This window comes from Dermacentor silvarum, chromosome 7 (assembly GCF_013339745.2).
Source record: "Dermacentor silvarum isolate Dsil-2018 chromosome 7, BIME_Dsil_1.4, whole genome shotgun sequence".
Lineage (NCBI taxonomy): Eukaryota > Metazoa > Arthropoda > Arachnida > Ixodida > Ixodidae > Dermacentor > Dermacentor silvarum.
The window spans coordinates 24,411,360-24,439,245 of record NC_051160.1 but is presented as its reverse complement, the minus strand read 5'-3'; the positions used below and the strand labels follow the sequence as shown (position 1 = coordinate 24,439,245).

Sequence of the window (27,886 nt, the reverse complement as noted above, 5' to 3'; positions counted from 1 at the left end):
TGCCCGGTTCACTGTGCATCATGCGGATGTTTCCCGATGTAAGAACCCGATCGAATACAGTGTTATAAAACCATCAAATGAAAGAAAATACATTTATACTCGATTACTACGATATTGAGAAAGGGGGAGCCGTAATGCGCCATTCAACCAAAACTGTGTGAGCCTCAGTGGTAACGAAACTGTTCTTTCTGAGTATGCGCCAGGGCGTATCGGAAGCCCGGAAATATTTCATTCATTTTCGCTGAAAAAAAAAATTAAACCGAGAAAAATAGGTAAGAGCAAAAAGGACAAGAAAAAATCGCGCGCTATTCCGCTGTTGTGAAGGTGGATTAGCAGTCAAGCAGTTTAGCCCACGACCTAGAAGTGACACAGAACTTCGATAAAAGGTATGAGCAAATTTTATTTCTTTTGAGTGGCGACGGTGGTCATCACGAAGAGGACGCACGCACGGACTTTTATTTTGATCGACGGTCTTGATCGGCGGCATACATCCGCTTGCAAAAGACTACCGCCACCTCGGGAAGCCGGAGCAAGCTAGACAAATGCGACGGGACCGCCAACCGGTGGAAACGAGACGTGGCGTGAGTTATGTACGGAAGGTAGATTAGAGTAGAATGGTCCAATCATATGCGTTTACGGGGTGACTTATGATGAGTATAAGCTTTCGGTGGCTGTCGATCGCGTTCTGCAGTTCTAAATTTTGTGTTTTTACTCGCTTCGTGCACGCATGCTCAATGTAAGGTTCACCTGCCCTTTGTAGCTGGGCCCAGTTGTCATTTGCGTATGGGCATCTGTAGTTCATCCCTGTAGGTTGCCTAAACCACTCGTATCTCGCACATTAGGCCGAGAGCAAATATGCAAACTTTTCGAACATGAATATCTCGAATAAAAGTGAATCTAGTAGCAAAGAATCTTCAATTCATATTGGATATACTGCACATTACCACACTCCTGCATTTAGAGCTATCTGCTTGTCAGTGCGAGGGTTTTTAAGCCCCCCTTCCTATTCTCGAGATCGATTGTCCTTAGTAAATGCCAATGAGATTGTCATGCTCTTTCTAGTGGTCGAAGGTTTGCTTCTGCAATAGGTGTTGTCGACTTTTAAGAAAGGCACCGTATAATCAAAGCGTGCTTAATAGTAGCCGGTTTAGATAATCATGCACCATAAACTACTGACGCCACTCATTACCGCACCATGAATTAGGAAGTGAATACGCGGAAATAAGAAGAGACACGCTGCATAACAGCCGGAACGGAAATTATACTTATTAGTAACAGCCTGCGACTTGTAAGGCCTGCTGCATGCTCGCTTGACAGCGGCTGGAATACGGCTGGAGATGTCGATGCCCTTGATGTGTGCGACTCAAGCGGGTACAAAAAGTGCCTAATGTTATAACGCTTTCGCGGGAAGGGAACCCTTTCGGGAAGAGGCACGTCATGTTTGGCGCCTAAGAAGATCTACCACCCGCAGTGAGCAGCAAACTAGCCGAGGCAACCTCTTTCTACTGCACTTACATAGCTTTCGCCAAGCAGGCATATGAATGGCATCTTACGTCGGCCGATGGCACCTATATTCAGTGACCGAGCACCAGCAGTTACCACTATTTGCTGTTATGTTTTTTTTTTCTTCAGTCGCCATCGTTGTGGCCGCACTTGTCTTCGTGTGCTGTCTGTGGACCGTCTGCTTGCGGAGAACGCGCCCGAATGGTTGGTTTTGATTTTCTTAGATAGAGTTAAGATGTAGAATGCTAGAGAACCCAAGTGTGGTTGCTCACACAAGAAAAAGACGGTATACCGACAGCAAACGCATTTCTTTTCTTGAAAGAAGACATTGTATCTATTTTGTTATTATTCCATTTTGCGCAGCTGCGCTACTGTGTGCTTCGAGGCATATCGCAAAAAAGGAGCGCACAGAGACAAAAGAGGCGAGGCAGGGTGAAAAATAAGTTTGCTGACATTGTTCCGGTGAGGAGACTTACAAGAGAACCCGGAGTAGTTACGCAGGAGCAATGGCACTTACCCATGCCTCCCATTCCTCCCATATATGGATCCATCATTCCGTATCCACCTGCCAAAAGCATCAAAAAGGTATCAGCTCAACATGTAGCACTTAAGATATTTGTAGATTAAAGACTCATACAGGTAACCAATAGGAACGTTAAATGCCATCTGCGATAGAGCGGCCTGTATTTTGTTGTTTGCGAGAACGGTCGCATATTCTAACATTTCGATGAAGCTGATTGCTTTTCCCGAGTGGACGAGCCTTTGTGAGCGCTATTACCGTTTGACTGTGAAATATTGCGTGATTGTATAATAAACGATTCGATGTGTAGTAGGTGGTTTCGCAGCAGACAGTATACGTGAAACAACTCATGCGCTATATATTACGTGTTTATACGTTCAGATGGAAGACCAACGAGGCAGTATATGTTTGCAAAGCTAGACGCACCAGTGGCACTTTGGAGAAACATCTAGTTATCAATCAACACTTTCATTTAAATCTCTATTCTAGAAGTCTTTCTGGGCACGGTGATTGATATTATGAACAAAAATTATTTTCAAGTCCGAACGCACATGTCGTAATCTACCTGCAGTGAAGGTTTAATGAGACGGCAATTTAAATGCTTTACAACTAACGGCTATGCGTAAAATTGTACTTGCTGTCATCGTATGCAATGTACAATCTCATGCACAGTGTACGTTTATCCAACGAAAATATCACAATTTAATCCGCATGCAGTTGTTACGTTTATGCATCACACCGCTGGTATGCAATACCGAAATGCCTGGTCCAAATCAGGCGCATGCATTTAGAGTGTGACTCGTCTGCTGCGCGACATTTCACAAGGACGGAGTTGATGTACGATCCCAGTTGAGCGAAAAAAATTATAATGGCACGTGTATGCACACAAAAGTGCACGTATTGTGGGACGTTTAAAGATTATTTATCTTACGTGTCACAGTAGTACATACCAGTTCTGGATAATTGGCTAAGAAAGGCCACACATGTAGTGGCAAATACCAATGGCTAAATCACAGGAAATTGGGTAAATCAAACAATCCGTTAATATAATAAATAATACCAGTTACAGGTCGGTGCGCTGTAGATATACGTGTCAGCCGACATCTTTTTTGTTAGGTTTTATGTAGGAATGCATTTTTCCGTTACGCAGAGCAGAGGTTTGCTTACAGCACTACGTTGTCGGTCAGCATACAATGGTTGTATACGCCCACTCACTGGTACTTTTTGTTTGTGACGCACATATAACTTTCGCAAATATATGCACAAATATATCCACCGAGATACTGACTGACCCAGCAGACAGCAGCCACACCAATCCGGGCAGCGTAAGCAAAGAAGTCTTCTCTTAATTAGAGAGCTCCACTGGTGCCATAAGCCTCCACAAGAGTTTTGCATCCTAACATCTATAGGCGCAAATATTTACTTGTAGAAGAGAAATACAGAACATTCTACAGCTACCTCATAACATATAAAACATGTGCAAAATCAGGCCTAGTAGTCTTTACAAACTGTTTCGTAAATATTGATTCTTGTACTTGCATGGACTTGAATTAATTGAAAAGAAAGGAATTACGGAAAATCTTCAGCCCGGCGTTGAAACCAACGCCAAGATTTTGTAGCGATGCAGTTTCTGACGATATTCCGTGTCGCGTTTTTTTAGCGCTTCTTGAGTGGTCAGATTGATGCTCAGCCCGCGGTATTAAAGGTAACAGCCGGTTGTGAACTGTGTATGATTGAATGATCAAGAGTGGCATACAATAGAGTGGAAGGAATCGCTACAAAATCGCGGCCAAGATGCATTCGGAACAGTATAGCAGTTGGGTGAAAGCATTTACACTAATAATATTCCGACTTTTGTGTAATCACAGACGATGAAAATCACCGGTGGAATAACTTTGGATACTCCCGAAATGACGTAATATCAGGGACTATGGCTGCATTCAATGATTTATAATATAAATACAAAAGTCGGACAAGAATGATAAGGATGTTGAAGTGTGATCTATACAGGGTAAAACATCTCGTAGTGACAAATGTGTAAATGGCCTAGCTAAACAATGGTTTAGCTGTTATATCAGGCATTTCAACTGCTTATGGGTTATAAAGAGATATTCCGGTGACTATGAACGATCACTTGTTATATGTTACATGCTATGTAAGCTGTTTTCGCTTAACGCAAATCCGGTTACCCTGAGAAGTTTGTTGCCTATGCGAGCCGCTACCCTTACGAAGGCGTGAGCCAATTACTCTACAAAGAAAAATTTTGTCTCGCAATCGCGTGGGCGTTAACAAATTTCCTCTATACTTGGTCGCCCCACCTTTCGATCCTATGAAAGACCATCACAGATTATACTGACTAGCTTTCAAAAAGTATGCCCCGGGTCACGTTGGGCATTAGGCACCTAATCTACAGGAATTGTGCATTCGCGCCATTGAGCGATTAGGCTGTACGCATTCTTGCCTGGATGCCCTCTCGTGGTCACCCGTGAAATCCGATGAAGCGCAGCCACCCATGGCTACTTTTACTGTCACTGAGATGTCTTCTCAACAACAATGAAAAAAGGATGAGTATATCGCCTATCATTGGAATGTTCTCTTAGCGACTTCAACGGCTTGATACAGCATTTCCCTTCGCCACCACGCCATGTATTTAAATATGAACGGTGTACTCATTCTCGTATACCACCGTAGCTATGAAGCGGATGCTCGTAAAGGGCTTCTGGTCATACCCAGGCGCAAGGGCTCCATTGGCTGCGAACATTTCACGCTAATCCTGAAGATGCTTACGCTTCTGAACATGCTCACACTGAACATATGTTCCCCCTTAATCCCATTCACCCTTACATGCTTCACCCGCCACACCAGACCCCCTTGATCTATCGTAAAAGAGTCCATCGTTCAATAAATGTTATCGTACAAGTAAGGCTCTCGTACCCTTGTACGTTCAAGAGTTCATCGTACATTAAACAGTTGCAAAGTTGGAGGAGAGGTTAAAAAAAGAGCTTCGCCTAACAAATGCTTCTACATGTTCCTCGTATTCGTCCCATTTATGGTGATCTTCGAAGTGCTGCAGTTTGCCCACGGCCGGTCGACATTGTGGAATAGTTGAGCTTCAGGATACCAGCAAGTGCGTTCTACCTCGTCGTGATTTTAGAGAGCGAGGAATAACGCCTCCATTGTCAAAAGAAGCCAGCATCTATGTCCATCCCAACTTAATAGGAGACCTTCCAACCATTTTAACATCTAGTTAGTTGTAGCCGTTAAACTCTGTAGCTACTCTGCGCGTCAAAGAAAACAGGTGGTCTCTGCGACATTCAGATTCGCTTATATCATGCTGAGCACACGGCACAAAACTTTCTACGTGAATACTTTAGGAAAGCGCGAAAAACCAGGTTAACACTAAACAGAACTCGCTTATTTAGTCTATTTTGTCGTATCTCTTGCGCTGCACTTAAGTATTCATTCGGATATCCTCATGTGACCCAAACGCAACTATGGGACATAATCACTCTTCAGGGTGGTATTTATTGTGTACTGTTATGCTATGAACTTAAAAACAATTAAATTTTTTTTTTAGTATCACCGTTAGATGTCAAAAGCTGCGTCTCCGTGTATGTGAAAAAAAGTAATTATCTCCAGCATCTCCTCACGTTTGCTTTGGTAAAAACTGCATTTAACTGCTTAAACGCTGAGATGAAGACTGAACTACGTGTTGTATATTGCCAAATGCTGCCGCGTCCAGTATTTTCCCACCATTTAAGTGACTTGGAAACACATCTCGAGTTTGCTTTCGGCTGTCTGGGACGACACGGAGGTCTAGACCAATTTATTGTCCAATTTCTTGAAAGTACATGACAAGAATATGAGTAAGAAAGTTCTTTACAGTTACACGTGCACTGTACTTCACCCATAGTGAATATTTTGCGTAATCACTTTCGAGTAAATTTTTGGGAAAAAAAAGTTGATGGCAATGTGCAAGGGGTCTTAGGAGGGTAAGTACCAAAAGCTGAATTTATAGCCCTTCCTCAATAAGTGTTTCTTCCTTTGAAGTGACTAGCTTCCACATTTTACCGGTGGAGCAGCCGCAGAACGGCCCGAACTTCCTGCGTGGTTTCGACATTGTTACTTTTGGGCTGAATATTTTGCGAACAAAATTGGATTTCATGTTTTAGAAAGCAGCTAGCTCTTAGGCGCCCGTTCCTGCACTGAGCGTCGGCGTTGTAATACCTCGATCGTAACCGAGCAAACGAGCACAGCGAAAGATTAAAGCGAACGCGGAGGGCAGCGGCAGGTGAAAGAAGTGCGCGCAAGGAGGAAAGCGGAGGAGGATACAATGAGAGCATGAGGCGGAAGCGGAGGAGAAGTGGAGTGGAGACGGCCTGCGCATGCGCTGAGTAGCCCGGCGGCCACGGCATCTTCAGCCGCGTGGGTGATCTCATCTGCGCTGCCGAGGGGGGCCAAAGTGGAGGGAGGTGGAGAGGGCTGCGCACGTCCGCGGCGTCAGCTGCTGAGGTCAGTCTCATCCCCTGCCTGCATGAAATGCGGCTCCCCAGAGACTCTGGAGCACACCATATGCCACTGTCAAGTCCTCGCGATCCCAAGGCACGCGATGGCAGTGGTATACCACAGCCTTGGCCTTCCAGCCACCTCAGTGGAAGACATCCTCTTCCCTCGCGATAGTCCCGTCACAGCTTTGCAATCTTCTGGGAGTTTGCCGCTGGGGCAGGACTTGCCTCCCTGTAGGGGGCCCCCCGCCTGCCTGCCCCTTGCGGTCCTTGCCATGGCGAGTTGCGGCCGCTGATCATTTCCACACCCTACCTACCTCTTCCCCCTCCTATCTTTCTTATCTCTACTTCCTCCCTCTCCCCCTCTCCTCTGATGCTGAGCCGTGCTTCCTTCCGGGCAGCAGAAAGCAGCATCATTTCCACTTCCTGAACCACTATATATATAGTCCAGGGTACCAGCGCGTGTGAAGGGGATCACTGCTCCTACAAGGGGCGATGGCGAGCGGCTACGCGTAAGGCTCGATGTGACGCTCCCTTGGATGTTGTCGCCGCTGACACTGGTGGCACGATTTCTCCGCGACGAAGGGCCGCCCTCGTCGCTAGTGAAACGAAATCGTGTGAAGAAAAGAATAGTGCCGCGCAAGACGGACTGTGTAGCGACGATGGCTGCGATATGACACCAGAGTAGCGCGCGCGTCTACCGTATGGAAACGGAGCGCTGCATGAGCTGCATGGCGGCTGTGAATGGCGCCCACGCGGCACCCACGCGCTGCCTCTCCCGTTTAGCGAGGCGGTCGCGCCGCACTTCGCTCCGTTTGCAATGTGATGCACGAAACAGATTGTTCGCGCCAGCTACGCTACTCACAGCGTTCTCTTCCTAACAAAAACCGTGTACCTATATCATCATAATACAAAATATAGACACACGAAATGAAAACACGTATGGAGCTGCGCTCAAATTTCGCATTAAGGAGTATCGTAATCGTCGGAGAATTTTTTCTTGGAGGTGACCAGGTTAGTATATGGGGTGGGTTATAATTTCAAATAGTCATGTGTCTTCTCGGCTCGGCTGGCCCTCTCGACCAGCAGAAGTATATCATGACGTATGGAGGACATCTGGAAAATGGCTCTATTATCTATAACATCTGGGAAGCGGATACAAATGAGTCAGTACAGATAGGTATTCTCGACACTCTAGCTGTGGTTAGTCCCTTCTGCTCTTTAGTATAGTAGTGTCATTCACAGCCTGACAGGTTTCATCTGTTACTCACCATAAGTTCAACGCAGTGCGGTTTGTGTTGCACCAGTAGTGCTCCGAAGTCAGCTTGGCTATCTTTTACATTCGTCCCTGTGGCCTAGGATTCTTGATGGGAACCTAGGGCTGTCAATGTGCTCATTCTGATTCTGATTCTGATTCCTCAAGAGTATGAGCACACGTTTTTATTCATCCTGTTTCCTGAAGTTAATGATTATATAAGGACTAGTGGTGCTATCAGAACTGGTAATTTACTTTTCTCTCGAGCAAAGTTAGCGAACGTGCGCTCCTCTTTCACCACATCATCGTCATGAACATTGTTTCATAGAGTTGTTAGGGATCTTTTTTCCGGCTGTAAAAGCTGTAAGTCGAGTTGCAGTGCAGCCGCGACTAAAGTGACAGATAAAGCTACAAACGTTTAGACAGAAAACTGGCACAATATAGTATCAGGTTATGGAATAACGCTTGCAGTTTTGAAATACTTCACTTTCAAGTGGTCGTTACACTTAATAGATATTGCGACACATGCTTTCTTATGGCGGATAATGCTGTACTCACCCATGCCACCATATCCTCCATGAGCACCCGACATGTTGGAGCCATGCGCATGTTCACCATCTATAAAATATACATAAGGCACATCTTTGTTACATGCTTGAGTGTTGAATATGTGATACATTGAGCGTTCTATTGCGCTCGAAGTAATTGTAGAAGCCCTTCAGTACCTTAAGTAGTAATGGCTCAGGATTAGTTCATAGTTACCGCGCCCCTGCATCATTGAACAGCAGTTGGCCAAACCCCATTGCCTCTTAGAACGCCTTGGGGCTCCTTTTAAGGTCGACCGTATGTTAGCGCCTTCGATATTATCAGAGGATTTCTTCTGCGGATACATTTTTAAAATTTAGTTGAATTTCTACAAAGCACACTGTGCTTTGTAGAATGGACAATAACTCTCTATATTATACACTGCCAAACAGCTTCTGTATATATTAACTACTAGACATCTTATTTGAGTGCGGCCACATTGACTTCACTGTATAAAGACAATGGAGGCTTGATTAAGATTGTACCCTCGACTACAGATTGTGTTTCTGGAAGGCTTTGTTTCCTGTTCGTCCTCCTAAGCATCATCACCCTGCGCTGTCGCACGTTCAGTCGAGATGAAGATACACCTGAAGTTCAGGCTATTCATGTAACTAGTATATGCATTTCCACTACAATACACATATACCACCAACAATATATAGCACCTCCTTTCTCATGAACCTTAATTTCTTCATTTAGAAAAAAAAATGAAGCCGGTATATGCAGAAAACGAACTTGCTGGAGTCCAAAAAAAAAAGATGAGGAAAAGGTGTTTCACACACCCTAAAAGTGGGAAAATACCCAATACAATTAGCCAAGTTTGCTGCTCTCTTAATATTTTCGAAAAGTTTGTCAATGCCGACCAAATACCAGCATTAGCGTCATTTTTCTCCCAAGCGGAACTCACTCAATCCCGATATTTTCTGTGCCAAAAAGAAAGCTGCCAAGATTCATTAGTGTCAACAAATCAGAATAAACAACGCCACCAAAATTCTTAAGCAGTTGGGAAAGTTTCATTACATGGAACGGCAAACACTCTTACAAGTATACTGATATATTTTACATCTACGTCATGATATTGTAAACGAGTATTTCGATATTATTGACTACTTGTTTTTACACGCACTACAATCTATTTTTCGTTATTAACAGCCAGAATTTGGGCGAAACCCCAAAATTGTAATCATACTTGAACAGCAACACTACTGCCATAATAAAAATGGTGCCTAGTTTGTGAGGATTGTTTTCCTCCGATGCTACACAATTTTAGCATCCGTCCACACGTAGCGCTGATCCGAAAGCGCAATCGGCGCCGCTTCACGCGAACCGATGAGTAAGGGTAAATAGTTATTATTAATAATAATTAAATAATCACCAATTCTAAAGGAATCATTAAATAACTAATCCAAATATACATGCGGTATTGCTAGTCTAAACAATGAATTCTGAAAGAATACTCCTGAGTACTCTTCCGTTGTTTTAAAATGACATTTTTTTTTTTCTGTCGCACAATGACGCAGCACTACTTCCCAACAGGAAAGCCGGAAATGATTTGAATACACAAACCCGGTGACCCAAACAACTGAATAAACTATCGAGTAATCATTTTCACCTTCGCTTCTTGCAATATACTTAAGCACATCATGTGAGTTTCCGTCTTCTTTGAAATAATGTCACAAATCTCTTTCAGCTCTCTTAACCCCTGAACGGCTGAAGTGTTTACGTATAAATAAGTGTGGCTGCTTAGAGGTTCGGCCCACCGGCAGCCCTGTAGTCAAGCTGTCTGACAATGGTCCAGTTAGTATTGTGGAGAGCTCACAGCTCAAAAGCTCTCCTAAAGTTCGCGCCTGCAATACGGCAAAGAGTACCTTTCTTAGACGTGATTATTAAATCTCATTATGACAAAGTACCAAATAAAATGTCAATAATGCGTTCAATCACTGCATGTTTTTTTTATTTCTGATTGTTCTGCGTAAAAAAAATGTTATGAGTAGACCAATTACAAAGCAATAAGGCCATTTGGTGTAAACGAGCACGCTTATTTATTAGTGGTTCTACCTTAACATATAAAATCTGTTAACATTACAAACGATTAGTGTGAACAATGTATGTCTCGCTGATGGGTAAAGTGCTTGATTCTGCTGAGCGTCTTTCACTAGCCCGCACCGAATATCAGTGTATCTCTGACAATAGTGGCCACGTTACTGAATATTAGAGAACTGCAAGAATAACGTCACAATAGAACTTCGCAGAAAGGCCCGAATAAAAGCAATGCATTTTGTAATAGCTGTTGTTGCAACCTCGCACACCTGTGCGGCCTTTAGGAAGGTAAAAAAAAACAGGAACGCATAGGCCAAATATGTGCGGCAACAGCAGAAACTCTAGAAAAGTCTGTTTCGAAATTCTTCGGCTAGATATGAAACCCACTCATATCAGCCATCATTTTCAGAAGGAGGGAGGGACTGCACTCACCCGAATTATGGGATCCAGTCGATTGTGCTGGAGGCTTGTTCTCTTTGTTCCGGGACCCTCGCCCTGAACATATACAGAAAATGAATCTGTCCCACACTCAGCACTTTTAAATTGGTGCAAGTCAGTTGTGCACCGAAGTGTTGAGCAATTGTCCAAATGCTTACTGCGAAAAAAAAAGGGCTTGCGGTTCAACAGTACCACGTTCATGCGCACTGTTTAACGTTTACGTGAATTTTGACAAGAACCTACTTCTACTCGGATGAGAGTCAAGCAGGTCCAGTGTCAATTGCTATATCTGGCCTGTTCGAGTTCCGCGTTGTGCCACGTCTTTCCACGTCGATGTTGGTTCTTGCAATTCTGCTATGAAGTAGGAGGTTTCAAATAAAGCAGTTTCTACAAAGCTTGAGACGCAAGAAAACTTTCTATATATGACTACCACTAATTACATTGAATGCGATCTAACGAATTGCAAATAAAACCTGTAATGTCCTAAAAACCCTATTCTCCCCTACCCGAAGTCCCGAAACCCTTCTGGGGGCTTTATGTTGTCGTGGCACCGAAGGCACTCAAACACGATAGACTGGCTCGGTGTAGAGTATTCTCATCTATGTATTTTGTCTGCTCATTCATTTGCTTTTATACGAGAGAAAAGCATGCTACAATTTGAATTTTTGTGAAACGGCTAGCTCTTCCAATACAAAAAAAAAGCATTGAGGCGCTCGTACAGCCCCACGTTTCAAAAGTATGATGATTCCACAGGTTTTATTTGTTACGATGATTAGATTAAGTAGCACCCGCCACACTTCCCGATATCTATCACAACCTACTTCATTCCATCTTCACTGCACTCCTGCTTCATTTTTAGGAAGATCAGTCACTGGAGAGAAAGAGGCGTGAGTGCGTTTCCAGCATTTGAACGACAGACCAGATATAATTCTTTTGAACTTCATGCTCTAGTGCAATTCAGAATGCTCCACTGTGTCTGTAGCTTTTCTTCTTTATCAGGTACTCCAACGTTAAATGTTTTAAAAGGAAATGTGCAATAAATGGTTTTATACTTGGTGAAATGTTGCCAGGGCATACCTCTGTTAAAAGTTTTAGTCTGACAATAGTTAAATCATTTAGTCCTTATGCAATAATCCTTACATAAAGCAAATAGATTATAGAGAATGAGACGTGTTTAAAGTATACGACATAGGCCTCGCTTGGCAGAAAAATAACCAGTTCTGTGGCTGACTTGGAAAGTGCTACTTGTCTTAGTGCATTTTGCATCAACTCAATAAAAGAAAATGCTCATATCTGAAGGCGGGCAAAATGAACAATCTTTTAATTGTGGAAATGTATACATTTGTTTACCGTTTGCATAACAACATCCCAGCAAGTATTCCCTGGCAGCAACATGGCTATAACGACCTTGGCACTTTCTTATGCAGTGGCAAAAATATATGTAAGATTTACCCGGGAAAGCAGCACAGAAAAGCACGTGCTTATCGAGGAGTGCAAATAAGCGCAAATGTATTGCATTATGGTCTGCGCAGTAACGTGCACTGCAATAATGCTTCCTGTAGCTGTATTTTTGTTGTATACGTCCCAGGCGTTCCTTCTTATCAATAAATACCTTATTTTCGCTGAATATTAGGTGCACTTACCAGTATTTCCCAGTTTCTTCTTGCCACCAGGTTTACTACCTCCTGGGCTGGGTTTGCGTCGATTACCTTGGATAATATAAACGACATCTGTTTCACACTACATTTGTAAACATTGTAATATAATAATGTGGTATACTCACTGATCACAAAATTCATAGCACTAGAGTAGCCTTTCAAACCATGGTTATGTAGTCTCTGTTTAGTGCGCCCGCAGTCATCTCTGCGCTTGACTATTTTGTTTCGCAATAGCTGACTTTAAAGGCTTTACCACTGCTCTCGACTGCTCTTCAATAAAGTGTCGAGTGGTTTGGTCGAGTTCCAGTGAAGGTCTGACGAGATTTTTTTTGTGGGCGCAGTTTTATGTCTGCTTCAGGGGTCAGAGATTTCTTGGAGAAATTACAAACTGCCAAACTCCTTTAACTCTGATGTCAGCGTGAGAGCCCATTGGACTATTAACAGCGAAGTTGTGGGTGTGACTAGAAGTGCAGAAAAAAACTTTCTATTTCTTTATGCTGATTTTCAATGGGCATTAAATAAACTACAGAAATCACTGAGTTTAAATTTAAATGAAGTTAGAAAGTGTTAAGCATGATGTGAATAAATTTTGAAGCGTTTGGGTCATTGATTAACCACACGAAATTACTATACCCTCATATTCTGCCTTTTTCTGGCTTCATATAAAGCGCTTAAAAATTTTCCCTCATGCTCTGATAGAAGTTGAGGTGGTAGCAATAGAATTTTGAGAGACAATAAGGACCGCGTACGGGTGGCAAATACAGAAAATTTTAAAAGCGTCTTCACCGTTATTACAGTCGTTGTAGCAAGCTACTTATACAAGTGCTCAAGAGCTTTGCAAGCGTATTTCACTAAACATGTAGTAAGCTTCCCCAAAACCTTGAAAGAATTCAATGCGCCACAAAGCTCACACTCTAAGTGAACAGAAATCATCGTACGAGTTATCGTGTCAACAAAGTTTCAAGATAGTCAAATTAATATAGATGGTAAGGCCGTAGCCAGTGCGTACGCCCCAAATAAGGTGCCCGCTGTAATTATTATTGAGTAAACAAGCGAAAACGTTAGTATGTTATTGTTTAGAAAGTAACCGGAGTAGCCCAACCTGATTGGCAAACGAGTGTTATTTATATACTTGAAACATTACAGCACGTTTTGATTTCGTAACGAGCTGATTTATCTACTCACCAGTTCTGTGAGACACAGGCTCACGAATTTTGCATTGCGGTCTGCCTAAAACTCACATAAATGCATATAATAGTCGTGCTGCACTTACGTGTACTGTACGTAAAAAATATCCTTGACGCAGTGCTCATACAGGTTCCTCATAACAAAGAAATCGTCGCGTATGCTCCCCAGCTGCGCCCATGCTGCCGCAGTATTTATGTTCATCTTCTTTCATTTTTTCCGCGACAACATATTTCAAAGCTTTAAGCCAGGACCAATTTTAAAGGTCAAAACAGGTCATTCAATTGCTTTTGGCTATGCAATGCACTTGCCTGATAAATCAGCACTCCGAATTCTGAAGTTTAAGCTGCGCATGCATATTGCATGCGTAGATTGAGTAACTGAGGGTGACAACTTATTCACAAATTTGAATACAATAAATATTGCCTAATAAACAAATGTTTAACCTGCAGGAAACAGCCTCTAAAGAAAACGATGCGCTGCTGCCCCTCATCTCAGCCATGATCTCCGAGATATGTTCCTAAAGAGACAGTAGCCACCACGGTGGATGCCATTGCTTGTACTGCGGCTACCTTCCTCATTCGGCCTGATGCAGCCGCTTGTAACATTTCAAGGAAACAGCGGTCTCCGTAGTTGCCCAAACTATGTGCAGTTGCGTGAATGCAGCAAATGTGGTGCGCTATAACGTAACACCTTAATAGGGGCGAATGGGTGCTTGAGAATACCAAATTGTTTTATCTCATTCGTGGTGCGTTTTTATTTCTTAGATATACGGCCAGTATTAATTTCCTACTGCCAAGTAGCGTTGCTGTCTTCATATGGAAACATCTTGAATCGGAAGGTTTTGGGCCGCAATGGTAAAAAAAATGTGGTGGTGGGTGATTCAAGAGAGAATCATGTGAGGGGGGGGGGGGGGGGAGAAAAGGAAGCAGGACGACGATGGGCCCTCGGGCCACTCTAGATGGCCGGGCACATTTGTGCTTCGGCGATCCCTCTGGCCCAGCCCACTGTCCGAAGCTGTAGCCGCGGTTGCGAGCAGCCTCCCATCGCTCCTGGTGTTCTGACCCTCGCAACGAGGGCTTGGGCTTGTTCGGGCAATTTAGAAAGATTCGGTCAAAGTCGGCTCTGTTGCTAGGATACAAGTGGCAGTGAGGAGAGGTTTCACCGTGGATAATAATGGACAGAAGGAAAGGTGTCCGCTGCAGCAAACGGCGCACGATTTGCGGGATCGCTACCGCGTTGCATGTTTGCTTCGCGCACTGCGTCCTGTTGGCGAACGGAGTTGAAACGCCCCCGGCGTGTCAACGCACTGACTTGCCCGCTTGAAATTTATAAGGGTGTTCTAAGCCACGTGTCGGTGCATGTGTTCATAGTGTAATCACAGCGTCTCTATGTCTATAACTTACGCCATACTGCATGCAGCCTGAGTAAAAAGATGACGTCCATCTGTTGAAAATTACGTTCAGGCGGTAAAAAACGAATGCCATGTGGGTCGAGGGGTGGGTCTATCTTTAATGTTCTCTGTAATATGTCCCAGAATAATAGGGCATTATTACAATCAATGAAAACTTGTTCAATAATTTCTGATGTTTAAAGCCGATCTGTGCATGAATACTTTGTGGAAATGTTTGTGAAAGTACGGGATGTGTATAAGATAATTGAGTGTGATGAAGATGTGATGTCAATGTTGGATGCTTTAACGCAGATAAAACGAGAGGGATCTTTGATCACAAGAAAGCCTATTTAGGCTTGCAGCCAAGCTGCAAATACGGTAGAAAAGCGTCCGCGGTGTAATGGTTTCAATGTCGGGCGTCTGTACTAGAGGTCCTGGGTTCGAATCCTGTCATCGGAGAGTTTTATTAACGTTTATTTTATTATTGATTACACACTACTGCGTTGAAAATGACGAGTTTACAAAGTCACGAACCCATTTACACTTGGTTCTATATTCTTGGGCTGCACCACGCTGCAATCTCCACTGCGCTGTGACTGCCGAAGCGCTCCCTGTCGGCAATCGTTAGTGTCCCAATGCAGTACTTCGCTTCACCGCTCCCAGATGGCGGACGTTACATCCGTTGCCGGAAATCAGTCGTGAAACCCGGGATAAAACACTTTCGTGTTAAAAATGAGCGTCAATATGATGGCGACAATACGCGCGTCGCGAAGACTTGCAAGAGGTCACATTTTATCGCCTCGCAGCTAATGCGCTTGTGACCTATTTCTGGCCGAATGGCGTGTGCCATCGCCCAGAGTAAGGGAAACGCATTCCATCATGTGATGTGGTCCAGCGCCCATAGCAATCGTTGTTGAGGCTATTATTTCATTTTTATCGATTAAATTTTGGGAAGTTTATGTCTTAGCCAAAATGAATGGTTGCAAAAGCTGGGGCAGATAGGATCAGGACTGATTGCCTAGGGTGCGTTTAGAAGTTATGAAATATTTACTGAAGCATTCTGACGCCGTCGTACGTTAATCGGCCTCACTGAGCATTTCAATCCTCTCAAAAGATGAGCACCAACCACGAAGGAGAAATAAATTTTTAAAGAGCTGGCAGATCTCACGCCCTGTGGGAATCGATATTATGCAAAGCGGCGTGCGGGAGCCGACCGAGTTAACGGAACGACCATGAGAGCACCAAAACGTAGGCAGCTGTTTCATGACCTACATGACATGCATGTCATGACCTATCATTTATGTCCGAACCCACTGAAACATTCAGTGGTTTTTGAGTGTTAATCATTTTTCGCTAACTCATTGTCATTTTTGCTGAGTCATGCTCATGACTCTCATCATGACCATCTCATGACTATCTCATGACCATCATCCTTTAGTTTTAAATGTGAAGCACTTCTTGGCGCATATTTGCTACTTTGACAGTATCTATCTATCCATCTATATATCTATCTATCTATCTATCTATCTAGCCGCCTACGTCTTTGTGCTCTCATGGTCGTTTCGTTAACTTGGTCTGTACCAAAATTGGCATACTATGACAAGAGTTTAGGACGTCCATAAGTGATAGGTCATGACATAAATCATCACATGCGTGTCATGTAGGTCATGACACTGACCCAGCGAAAAATATTAACACCCATAAACCACTGAACTGGGTTCGGACGTGGGTACTAAGTGAAGGAAACACTAAAGGATGCTGGTAGAAGTCATAGTCATGAGCTTGACTCAGCAAAAATGACAATGACTCAGCGAAAAGACATTAACACTCAAAAACCACTGAAATGTGTTGGACGTGGGCACCAAGTGAAGTAAACACTAGAGGATGATGGTAGAAGTTATAGTCATGTCATAGCCTACTGTCATGCGCCCAACAGCAAGGTGGCGCCAATCAATCACTTGTTTAGCATCGGTGCGCCCATGTACTGACCATAGTTTTATTTGTCAACAAAAATTATTATGAGTAGTATTTATGAAGCTTTGAAACGAGCCCTGCCTTTCCGTTGGGACAAACGAAGAATGCATAGATAAGCATACGTTTATTCATTCACTGCAAAAATAATTATGAGTAGTATTTATGAAGCTTTGAAACGAGCCCTGCCTTTCCGTTGGGACAAACGAGCAACACATTGATAAGCATACGTTTAGTCATTTACTGCGCAGTTTCAACGGTTGGTGCAGTAACCCGCGCAACAGGGGCATTTCGTGCTCAAATAATCCTTGCAGTCCTCAGATGTTTGAGCATGATCGGCCCTTGTGTGAAGGTGGCAGCTGTACTCACTCGGTTTGTTCAGTGGTGGTCGGCGTCTTGCGGCACGCCTGCCCGCTGTCCCTATAAGTATATAAAGCAACTTTTGTACGATATATGCTACGCTTAATTTAAGCGTTTTTAATTTCATCGAACAATCTAGCTATGGCGAAATTTAGTCAGAGTTATTGTCAAATTGAACTTTTATTGGAACACGAAGGTCACTGACGTGCAGCTCCGAATTACAGCGATACTCTTGACTTATCATTGCAGTAGTAATTATATGCACTCCAGGTGCCTTTTCGCCGTCGGCGTCACCGTGATGTTCCGTATAAAGTCCAAGTGTGATAGCGTCCCGCCGTATGCTGTGGGTGCGAGTAAAAGCGTGCGAGGGTGAGCCGACCGTAGTGCGTCAATCGCGTGCACTCAAGGGATGAAGGCCGGGGAGGGGGGAGTTGAGGAAGCACGTTGTCTTTCATCACGCCCAAGGCACCGGGGGAGGGCGGCTGTACTCCGGCGGCGGCTACGCATGGCGCGGCTGAGAGCGGCCGCGCGGGCCCTATCTTGAAAGCGATCGCCGGTCAGTGCAGAGTGTACGTTCGCCGAGGGCTCATAGCTTCGTGAGCGCTCTGTTCTGGCCGTTTAGCTCGGGTTGAAGCGAGAGGCAGCCCGAAAATCAGTTTGATCGCCGCTACTGCCGCTTTTCATTACGCCAGCGTTCCGACAGCGACGGTCCGCGGTTACCGAGTGAGATGCGTTCGCGTTTTCCGGTGCGCGCGTGACAACGTGCTTGTTAAGTTAGTTTGTAAGCGAATGTTCACGGCAGTTTATGCACTTTATAAAGCTACTAATGGTTGCAGTTTCGCCTGTAGGGTGAAACTGCAGCTTTCCGTCTTAAGTTTTCTGCTGTACTCACCAGATGTTCTGGCTCTGATCCCGGGATTATTGTGTTGGCCTTGTGCACCTACGGACATGCGAAAGCGTGGTTGTTAAACCTGCAGCGCTTGTGAACATATACAGGGTGTTTCAGCGAACACTTTCAAAAATTCTTAAAGGTTGCCTGTGGCAGATAGCACAATTCTAGTTCATGAGCTGGTCTACTCGAAGAGGCGGACATTACTTGCATAAGAAATTGAAATGCATATTCTGATAATTACCAGAAATTCACTAATTCAGTGTTTAACTAATTACCTGCTGGCTCATATTGCAATTTACAAATTGTAGCCGTGGAGTTCGCAAGGCGGATCCACTTGGAACGAATTTTCGGGATGACACCCGTTTCCTGATATTAATTCCCGAACTTTGCGGAGAAATGCATTGGCGTTCCAGTTACTTTCTGAACAAAACGTCGCTTTATGCATTGAAGCACAAAATTAACTAGAACGCCTATGCATTTCTCCGTAAAGTTCGGGAATTAATATCTCGAAACTGGTGTCATCCTGAGAAATATTTCTAGGTGTATCCGCCTTGCGAACTCCACGGCTACAATTTGTCAATTGCAATATGGGCCCTCAGGTAATTAGTTAAAAACTTGATTAGTGAATTTTTGTTAATTAGCCGATTATGCATCTCAATTTCTTATGCAAGTAATGTCCGCCTCTTCGAGTAGACCTGCTCATTAAATATAATTGGGCTATCTGCCACAGGCAACCTAAAATAAATTTTTAAAGTGTTCGCTGAAACACCCTGTATAGCTAAAAGGAGCATACAGTAAATATGTGATTGTTTTAAAATCTTCGAATTGAATGTAATAGTTACAGATATCTAATTCCATGATACTACAGTCGTTTCAGCGTTGCATGCTTTTTTCAGCTGAGCGACTTTAAGCCGCTCCTGTGCTCTCTAATTTCAGCTAGCCTGTACGAGTGTCTTTAACTGCACGATGCTGTTTATGGCATGTGGAGGTAGTAGCAACCTTCTCTTGGGGTGCAGCTATGCCAAATACTGCTTACGCGAGAATACTACATTTACTTATACGGGAATGATACAGAACAAATACTTGCACATAACGATGGATACAGTAAGTGCTAAGAAGTAAAATGACGCTTTTCTTGCAGATGCGATCACCTGGGTGCCTTCTGGTGCAAACGTTCGCTGATGCGGCTTCTTCTAACAGAGGCGCCGCAGATCGCGCATGTTGCTGCCGTCATGCCCAGTTCATGAAGTCGTGGGCGTTGGGAAAGCATCTTTTTAAGGCCATTCTTCTCGCATTTAAAAAAATCTTCCCATAGGCTGCGGTATTAAAGTGACATTGCTTTTATGTAACGCTATGCATGCACACCCCTTCTAATAGTATAAAAGGCTCAAATATCATGTTCCACCTACGTCGAATAGCATTGCGTGTGTGGTAAAAAGGGGGACGCACATGTGTGTGCGTGTGTTTGAGATCACGAGCAGCTGTCTGTGTATGGTTATGATTGTGCCATACCTCCGTGTTCTGCCCAACAGGTTGCTGCGTTTTCTATAGCTGCTGTACACATGTGCAAATTATAGGGGAGGTGATAAGCAGTTGCCTTGAGCCCCTCGCCAAATATGTGCTGTGTGCATCGTGCTTTTCAAATTAAGACGATGGGCCGATAGTTTTTATTTTTATTTGTTACATACTGGCGGCCATTTTTGGAGGCCTTAGGAAGGAGTGGGAAAAGGAAATACAATCCAATACAAGTTCAGTGTACTAAAGCAAAACAAAATTACATAACAAAAGAAAAGAAAGCATCAAAGGACACACACGTGCCAATGTGTACAAGCAAAGCACAAATAAAGAAGAAAAAAGGTATCAACATTGATTCCAATACACAGAATGACAAAATGATAGCGTGCGCACGCACTTCAAGGGTGAAGGCGCCTACGGCGCTCAATTTCTGATCGCTTGCAAGAAAGAATCAATATTTGGCCGTTCAACCATATCAGCAGATAAGGCGTTCCAGTCTGCAATTGTCCGAGGAAAGAAAGAGTACATTAACGTGTTAGTCCTGGGCATTTAGGCTCAGATACCTTATTTTGGTGAACAGACCGAGTAAAGCGGCTTATGGCAGGCGCTATGAATGCGGATTGATCAATTCTGAACATGTTGTGATATAGCGAATAAAAAAGTTTTAACCTGTCATGATAACGCCTCGTTTCAAGTTTTTCTAGCTCTGATTTATGTAGGAGGTTAGATGAGGATACTTTCCAGCTATAACAGTTGAAGATGAACCTAATAGATTTTCTTTGGATGCTTTCTAGTTTTAGTTTGTTAGCTTCTGTCCAGGGATCCCAGGCCGCTGCAACGCACTCCAGTATGGGCCTAATAAAGGTCTTGTACGCCAAAAGCTTTATTTCTGTTGTTGTAAATGCTTATTCAAACACGCAATACTTCTAAACACAATTTAGCCGCTTTGGAATGTGAGACTTCTCTAAGAAGCAGCCCTTTTTCTATGTACTGATACCGTGCTTGAGGCCCCTATTCCAAGGTAGCTTCCCTGGCCATGGCAGCACTGCCACGAAATGCATCGTTGGTTCAACGCGACAATCGGATTGCTGGCAACGAAAAATGGGAAATGCAGGGTGATGTGCTTGATATTTACTCACTTCTTGCTTTCGAGAGCTCCACTTCTGTGACTACGATCACGACGAGAACAAGTGCAACGGTGACTAAGGCAACTTTCATTATTTCTCGCCTGAGCAGAATTCGCAGCCGAACCGATACATTTGCCAGCAGGTTTTGCGCAAGTCTTGCAAGCGCACGGGTCTGTAACCACTGCTTGCGACGAAGACCTCCAGCTAAGAACAGGCCCGCATTGTTATTCAACAAGGCACAATGTGACTGTGGCTGTTTTTATTTCTCATTGACGTGCTCTGCGCGTTTCTCCTCTCCACATTGACAGCATCGGCTGCATTAGACTCTAAGGCAGCGTGGACGAACAAATGGCGATAGCTCACGCAAAGACAATCAGACGCGATTTTTTCAGGGCTCTACTCTTGCTCCAACGCAGTAATGCCGTAAGCTTTGTATCCATGATCAGCTATTTCTGAAAGATTACAGGGTGAGCAACATAGCAGCAGAGGGAGAGGATGGACACCAGAAACAACGCAAAAGCTTTCGAAATCTCCCAGTAGTTCGAACTAGCTGGCGACAATGCCTGTAAGCACAAACGCCGCGACAGTTAGCCTCCTCCTCGTAGGTTCACAGGGACAACTGCAGGTGCTCCTGTAGACCCTATGGTCGGGCTGCCCACGAACTGAAGTCATGGGCCTGGTTCAGGGGGCGGTCTTGGGAACACCAAGCAGAAGGCGGGGGTCGCAGCAAATGGCCATGTCCTTTTTGCTACAGTCGCTGTTTTTGCAGTAGTCGACACCATGAAAACATTTCTTCTGTTGCATGTTCTCTCCGCTGCGTTTATTTCCACCTTTTCTTAATGTCCTAAAACATATTCTGCCATTTATAAAATATACGAATGTACTATGGTATTTCCTCGTTACACACCCGTAACCGTAGCCTTTGCGTTACGTACCCCTAGCTGCGACATTTCTTTTTTCATTTTCTTTTACTTTGTGAAACCGGAGATGACGACGAACAGGGGCGAGGCTTGCGCGTCGGGCACCCTTGGGCACATTTAAAGCTTCAATTCAACCGCAATAAAACCATATTTATTTCAGATGCGTACTTCACTGGGACCCTTTAAAACCATTTACTCAACGTGGAGAGTAAGCCTATACTGGAATTTTTAATGCGAAGGCATTATATGCCCCATCACGCAAAAGTCGATCGTAGTCACGTGCCTGAAAGATGGTACCAGAAATGGCTGGCGGCGCACGAGCACGCTTCAAGGATGGCACGGCGGCTCCATGGCTCTGGTTTACTCAAGGTGTGCCTTGTGCGTGCGTGATTGCACACGTCACGTGATTGCACACGTCACGTCGCAGCCATGTGGCGTAGTGCGCGCGTCATTGGGCACGTGACGGCGCAGACAATACGGAGGAGGTGGCGGCACGTCACGGCTGTATAAAATGAGCGCGCTCATGACGTTCTCGGGTCTACAAACTGTATAACGCTTTCGCATTCCCACGCGCAAGCAGTCTTAAATGTCGCTCCCGAATTTTTTTGCAATGGGGTTGCGGAATTCTTTTTTCCCCGGTACACATTATTTGTGAAATGTAAGTGACTGTTGGATGTTGCTTCATTGATTGTTTAACATCACAAATTTTATTTTAAAGCAAACACAAAAGATTACTGAAACTAATCCAGTCAGACCAATGAACGCAGACTTATGCCATGGTTCTGTAGGGCTTTGGTTGGCCTCACTGTAATTCTAAGAACATGTTTTGTAGAAGTTGTAGAGCACCCGCTGTGGAGCACAGGGTTTTGTTGGTAGAACCTACGTATATTCGTTAGACATTTTTTTTTTTTTTTTGTTTCCGGACCGCAAATGTTATGTACAAGAGCTTGTGATATGCCACAAAAAGGGGAGCTAAAAGCATGCAGTCTTGATGTTATAGTCGTATCACGATACTTAACCGATAAATCCTTATCGCAGTAAACTTTTGCAAGATATTTAGCATCCAGTAAAGTTCAGCTTTCTACTTGAGACGCAAGAAAATTAAAGGACAGGCGCGACACAAAAATATTCTTTCATTTGGCGATGTCATCTCTTCAGTTTTTCGGAGTGAGGTATGATCGTAGAGCTTCTTCGTAATACAGAAGAACGTGTCCAGACTTTGTGAACGCTCCTTTGTGTAAAGCGCCTAGAGAATATTTTTATTAGATGGTATTTAGGAGATGTTGACGCCTTTAATTGGCACCGGCTACTCCTTTTCACATAGAGATATGAAGAAAAGAATTAACCTGCACGCATTAAAATTAAATGTCGACTCCAAATCACAATAACACAAAGTCCAGTCAAATAAGTACACTAATACCACACTAATACTGAAAGTCAACTCAGAAACACAGCAACACAAAGGTCAGTCACAAAGGCACATTAAGGTAAACACAAAATCCAGTCACATAAGTACAATAATGCCACACTAAAACTGAAAGTCCACTCAGAAAAACGGCACGCAAAGTTCAGTCACATAGATGCACTAAAGTAAACGCAAAGTCAGGAATATCTTAGGTCCTTGGCAACATATTCATGGCAAATACGAGCGTTAATGGCCCTCCAATGATTTCTAGAAGCTAGCAATATTCTCGGAAGCTATTGAAAAGAGATAAACACACTCTATGGGAGAATATCTTTAATGACTCATTAATGTACAAGCTGCTCCCAATCAAAAGACATAACTAGAGTAACAACTAATGAAATTAAAAATGTCTAATCTGATTCGTTACTCTCGCTTTATTACAGATTTAATAGGAGCATCCACATCGTCTCTTTCTACGAGAAAAGAGAAGGATTCATAAAGGCCTGCGCCCGGGTGGACTCGCGCATTGGTGCTGTTCACTCAATACACCAGGCGATGCGAATCGCCGACGAGGCTGGCAACACTGTCCGCCTCGCATGGGTGCCAGGTCACGCTGGGGTCGCTGCCAACCGAATGGCCGACTCTCTGGCAAGGGAGCTTCTTTCCTGCCCCTCAGAGACGCGTCCACAAGTGCCTGACGACCCCTACCCCATCGACCCGGACATAGTCCTGGCACAGGCTAAGGCGGCTCGTAGGGCCGCGCTCCGGAACATCCTCCCGGAAAATCCTACGCCTCTGCCGGGGAAGTTTACCCGTGCTGAAGCCACACGCCTGCGACGCATCGTCACGGAGACAGCAGTGACACCAGCCCGCCGCGCCATGATGCGCCTCCAGACCTGGCAATCAGCCACTTGCCGCTCCTGTCCAGGGAACCAGCTGCCGGATCAGAATCATATACTCTAGGGCTGCACGGCTCCGGAGAAGAGCGATAGCCACCCTCCCCCTACTCTGAGGCCTCCGGATCGGACGCCTGGCGCCTTCCCACTGGTCCCCCCGAGAGACGGGCACCTCATATTCCAGTCATTACTTCAATTTTTACAAGTCAAAAATGATGAATAATATTTAAACCTCCTCCTTTACCCCTCCCCCCGCCCTGATGGATTCACTTCCTGGAGGCAGAAACATTTGGTTTTTTAATAAACTTTCTAACAACAACATTCTATACTATACGTGTACAGCCCTTGTATTATTGCTTGAGTGTCAACTTCTTAAGAATGTGCACTATTGCATTCACTGCCGATTATTTCTTTGTAGGTTCCAGAGAAGGGTCATATATTTTTTACAGCGTAAGCTGTTATGGGCTCATTCTAATAACCGTTTCGGTTATTAAAACCGAAACGGTTCGCGTTGTTCGCGTTGTTGTCCGCCGCCGCCGCCGCGTAACCGCTATCGCCAGAAATGCGAAAAAAAGTACCCGGTATCCGCCGGGATCGAACCCAGGGCCGCTGCGTGGGAGTCGGATACTTTACCACTGAGCCACACAAGCGCTTGCTATGAGCGTCGGAAAAAGGTCCTATAAACGCGCCCTAGGCAGGCGCGCAGGCGCAGACGACCCGAGCCTCCACCAGTATGGTGGCGCCATCTGGTTAAGGCCCCTGCAAAAGCCGCGTGCACAGGCGCAGATTACGATATGCGATTCAGACGAGGCGCGCAGTAAAGGCGATCCCGACGTGAGATGTGCGCCACGTATTCTCGGTACCTCTTCGGTTCACGTTATGGCGTCTCCTCGTAAGGTACGAACCGCTGCTGAAGAATCGAATCGTAGAACTACGTGCGCGGCTACAACCAGGCATCATCGCGCTCAGCAGACTGCTCTGCAGAGAACATTACAAGCCGCAGCTCGCCGTCGACGCCTGGCGGACAGTTGAGATCGCTCTCGTCAAAACGAGGCGAAGAGACTTTGCCACGAAGACCCTGTTGTGCGTGGCGCCGAAATTGCTGCTCTTACGCCGCTCGACCAGCTTACGCTGTGACTCTGCTGCGTGTGCCGCGCAGGCCTGTGACTTTTTTTTTTCACTTTCTACGGGGCGGAGAATTAGGCTGCCCGTAAACTAAGAGCTTTCTGCTGCATCTGTGTGACAATTAAAAAAGGTCCGTATCTTGACTGTGTAAAATATTATTTGTTGCTATCTCGAAAAAGTAAACACATGCATGCGTAAGTATTGCATTCGTCAATCAATCAATAACATTTTTATTGTGGAAATAGGAGGCAGGACAAACAGCTGGAACATCTTGATCCAGGTCATGCTCCTTTCTATCGCCAACCGAAAATGTAGCAAACTGCATCGCTCATAAAGAAAAGTCGCATGAAGTTTCATCGCTCTGCAAAGAAAAGTCACCCAAAAAGAAACAAAATGAGAATAGCATACTGGACATACCATAAAGAAAAATATTAAGGTTTTCAAAACGCAAATCAACACCAAGACACAATGTTACTCGTACAAAAACCGGCACATAATTTTACCGTATTAGACAAGCATAGACGTACAAATACTACTCTGCTAAACGGATCTTCTGGCAGATCACTTTATACGAAGCGTTTATGCTAAACAATGGTCAGTCACCTTTAATGAGTATAATAAGCAGTGAGGGCACAGGGTAAGTAAAGTTCCCTTGTTTTAAGGCGCCCGGGGGGTGGGAACATGACATTTTTCTTTGCGTCTTGTCTCCCGTATAGTGCTAGTTTCTTTTATTTGTGCCACCAAAATAGCAACCTAATGGTCGTACTTCAATAAGGGCTGATATCTCCTTTTTTAGCTGTAGTTATACAGTACAAACATAGAAAGAACATTAAACTCTAGAAATAGATCTTTTGTTCGCCAGGAAAGAAGCACATTTGCTATAGAGCGTAGCGTAGTATATCTTGAAGCAAGTGCAATCTAGAGCTGTTTGTAATGCCCGCGGTAGACCAAACATGGTTACAGTATTAAAACAGTTAGAACATTAACGGGTTGTAAAGCAGAACTTCGATTTGATCAGGAAGAAAATATTGCATCCATGCAATAATACTAACAGAAAACGATTCATTTTAATGCGATTGCCATTTTTTTCCTACCTGAGACGTTTTGAGCTTATCTATCTATCTATCTATCTAGCTATCTATCTATCTATCCATCTGTTTTCAATTCAACCTGGCTCAATGTGTAGTGTCGAATGGCGCGCGGCGACGATTTTATCACCCATGGACTTTTTACGGAACCTCACGGCGACGGCGACGGCAGAAATGTGCCTGGAATGTCCATATTAATTACTATCGTAATAATAAATTGCATGTCAATCCTATTCTAATAAAACAAAAGTATTCTCTCATAATACTTGCATCTCCAAGCATTGCAGTTTTCGGTGGAATCGAGTACACATATGGATAATTTTAGCATGGTAACGTGCTTCATTTTCCGCAAAACATCTTGCTTCATTATGCATTAACGCCCAAGAGAACAGACACGAGAGCCATCGCGTTGGAAAGAAATTCCAAGGACATTTAAACAGTCATAAAATATGTATTTCATATCAAGGAAGCTCTTCGGCGCAGAAGGTGGAGCAAACATGTAGACATGGTGGCAAGCACAGAAACTGGACCGTGAAAAGCTTTTCAATTATGAGCACACAGCTGCCATACATGCCAACCGATCACGGATGCAAAGATGTGATTCAGCGTTACAGCTCTCTCGCTTTTCTTCATTATCTCGTTAGACTGCATGATTTGACTAGGCATGCTCCAAGTTCCTGGCATGGCAAAAAACTAATATGTAATATCTATTCTGTGGTACCACACAAGATGGCTTCCCGATTGGTGTCTTCGTTTTTTATTATGAAACCCCTTCTTACTCTCGTGGAAATAAAAGCAACCGAATGTGAGCGTCCACCTGAGCCTCCTTCTTGTGAAAACATTGTTCCAATTTTGCAATTTACATCCGTCGCGAGCTATTAGAAGACCAACTAGCCCACAAAAACGTTATCAGCGACTGACTTTAGCAAGATCGTCGATCGGCCCGTCACTATACTTAAACCATAGGAAATACAAATATTCGTAAGCTCGCGACTGTGGGTGCACGTCTCATAGCATAAACAAAAGTCTAAAGATCGTGGACACGTCAAGGAAGAAATATACTTACCTAAGACTCCGAGTAGCCATCCATTCGTTTAACGTTTATATGCGTTTGCGTATAATGTGCGCTACAGAAACGATCAAAGAACTGAACTGCTTTCTTACCATGTCGACTCCGAGTAGCCATCCATTCGTTTAACGTTTATATGCGTTTGCGTATAATGTGCGCTACAGAAACGATCAAAGAACTGAACTGCTTTCTTACCATGTCGCCGTAGCTGCGTCTCAGCGCATGGCATGCATCCCTTACATGGCTGTGGATTAGGAAAGATAAAAAAGAAGCTTGTTGTGTATTTATATATATATATATATATATATATATATATATATATATATATATAGAAATATACATATCCCTGGGCGTTCCAGAACGCCCCGAAATACTCCCACGTTCCCATCCTTCGGCGCAAGTACCAGACAAAGCACGCATATACTAAGCTTCTTTC

General features: G+C 44.1%; 3 protein-coding genes across 4 annotated transcripts in view; 1 reads left to right on the top strand and 2 right to left on the bottom strand.

The window, feature by feature from the left end:
* The window catches only part of LOC119457752 (uncharacterized PE-PGRS family protein PE_PGRS46-like), a 49,817-nt gene extending 28,272 nt beyond the window's left edge, over positions 1–21,545 (bottom strand). The window contains exons 1-7 of one of the 2 annotated variants that reach the window (XM_049670357.1): positions 20,960–21,545; positions 18,306–18,353; positions 17,423–17,473; positions 12,490–12,555; positions 10,841–10,903; positions 8,342–8,401; positions 2,021–2,068 (exon numbers count right to left, since the gene is read on the bottom strand). In XM_049670357.1, coding sequence (XP_049526314.1) covers positions 2,021–2,068; positions 8,342–8,401; positions 10,841–10,903; positions 12,490–12,555; positions 17,423–17,473; positions 18,306–18,353; positions 20,960–21,038 — 415 coding nt within the window. In that variant the 5' untranslated portion in view covers positions 21,039–21,545. The remainder of the gene's footprint in view (positions 1–2,020; positions 2,069–8,341; positions 8,402–10,840; positions 10,904–12,489; positions 12,556–17,422; positions 17,474–18,305; positions 18,354–20,959) is intronic. The other variant, XM_037719406.2, reaches the window with a different exon arrangement.
* LOC125946652 (uncharacterized) lies at positions 1,960–24,504 on the top strand. Its single transcript, XM_049670359.1, has 2 exons — positions 1,960–2,088; positions 23,716–24,504. The coding sequence occupies exons 1-2, from the start codon at positions 2,045–2,047 to the stop codon at positions 24,233–24,235; spliced, it is 564 nt and encodes a 187-aa protein (XP_049526316.1). The 5' UTR covers positions 1,960–2,044; the 3' UTR covers positions 24,236–24,504.
* A 1,016-nt stretch (positions 24,505–25,520) lies between these two features.
* Positions 25,521–27,886, bottom strand: part of LOC119457751 (keratin, type II cytoskeletal I-like) — a 34,746-nt gene continuing 32,380 nt past the window's right edge. The window contains exons 13-14 of the mRNA XM_037719405.2: positions 27,646–27,694; positions 25,521–25,654 (exon numbers count right to left, since the gene is read on the bottom strand). Of these exons, the coding sequence (XP_037575333.1) occupies positions 27,687–27,694 (8 nt within the window). The 3' untranslated portion in view covers positions 25,521–25,654; positions 27,646–27,686. The remainder of the gene's footprint in view (positions 25,655–27,645; positions 27,695–27,886) is intronic.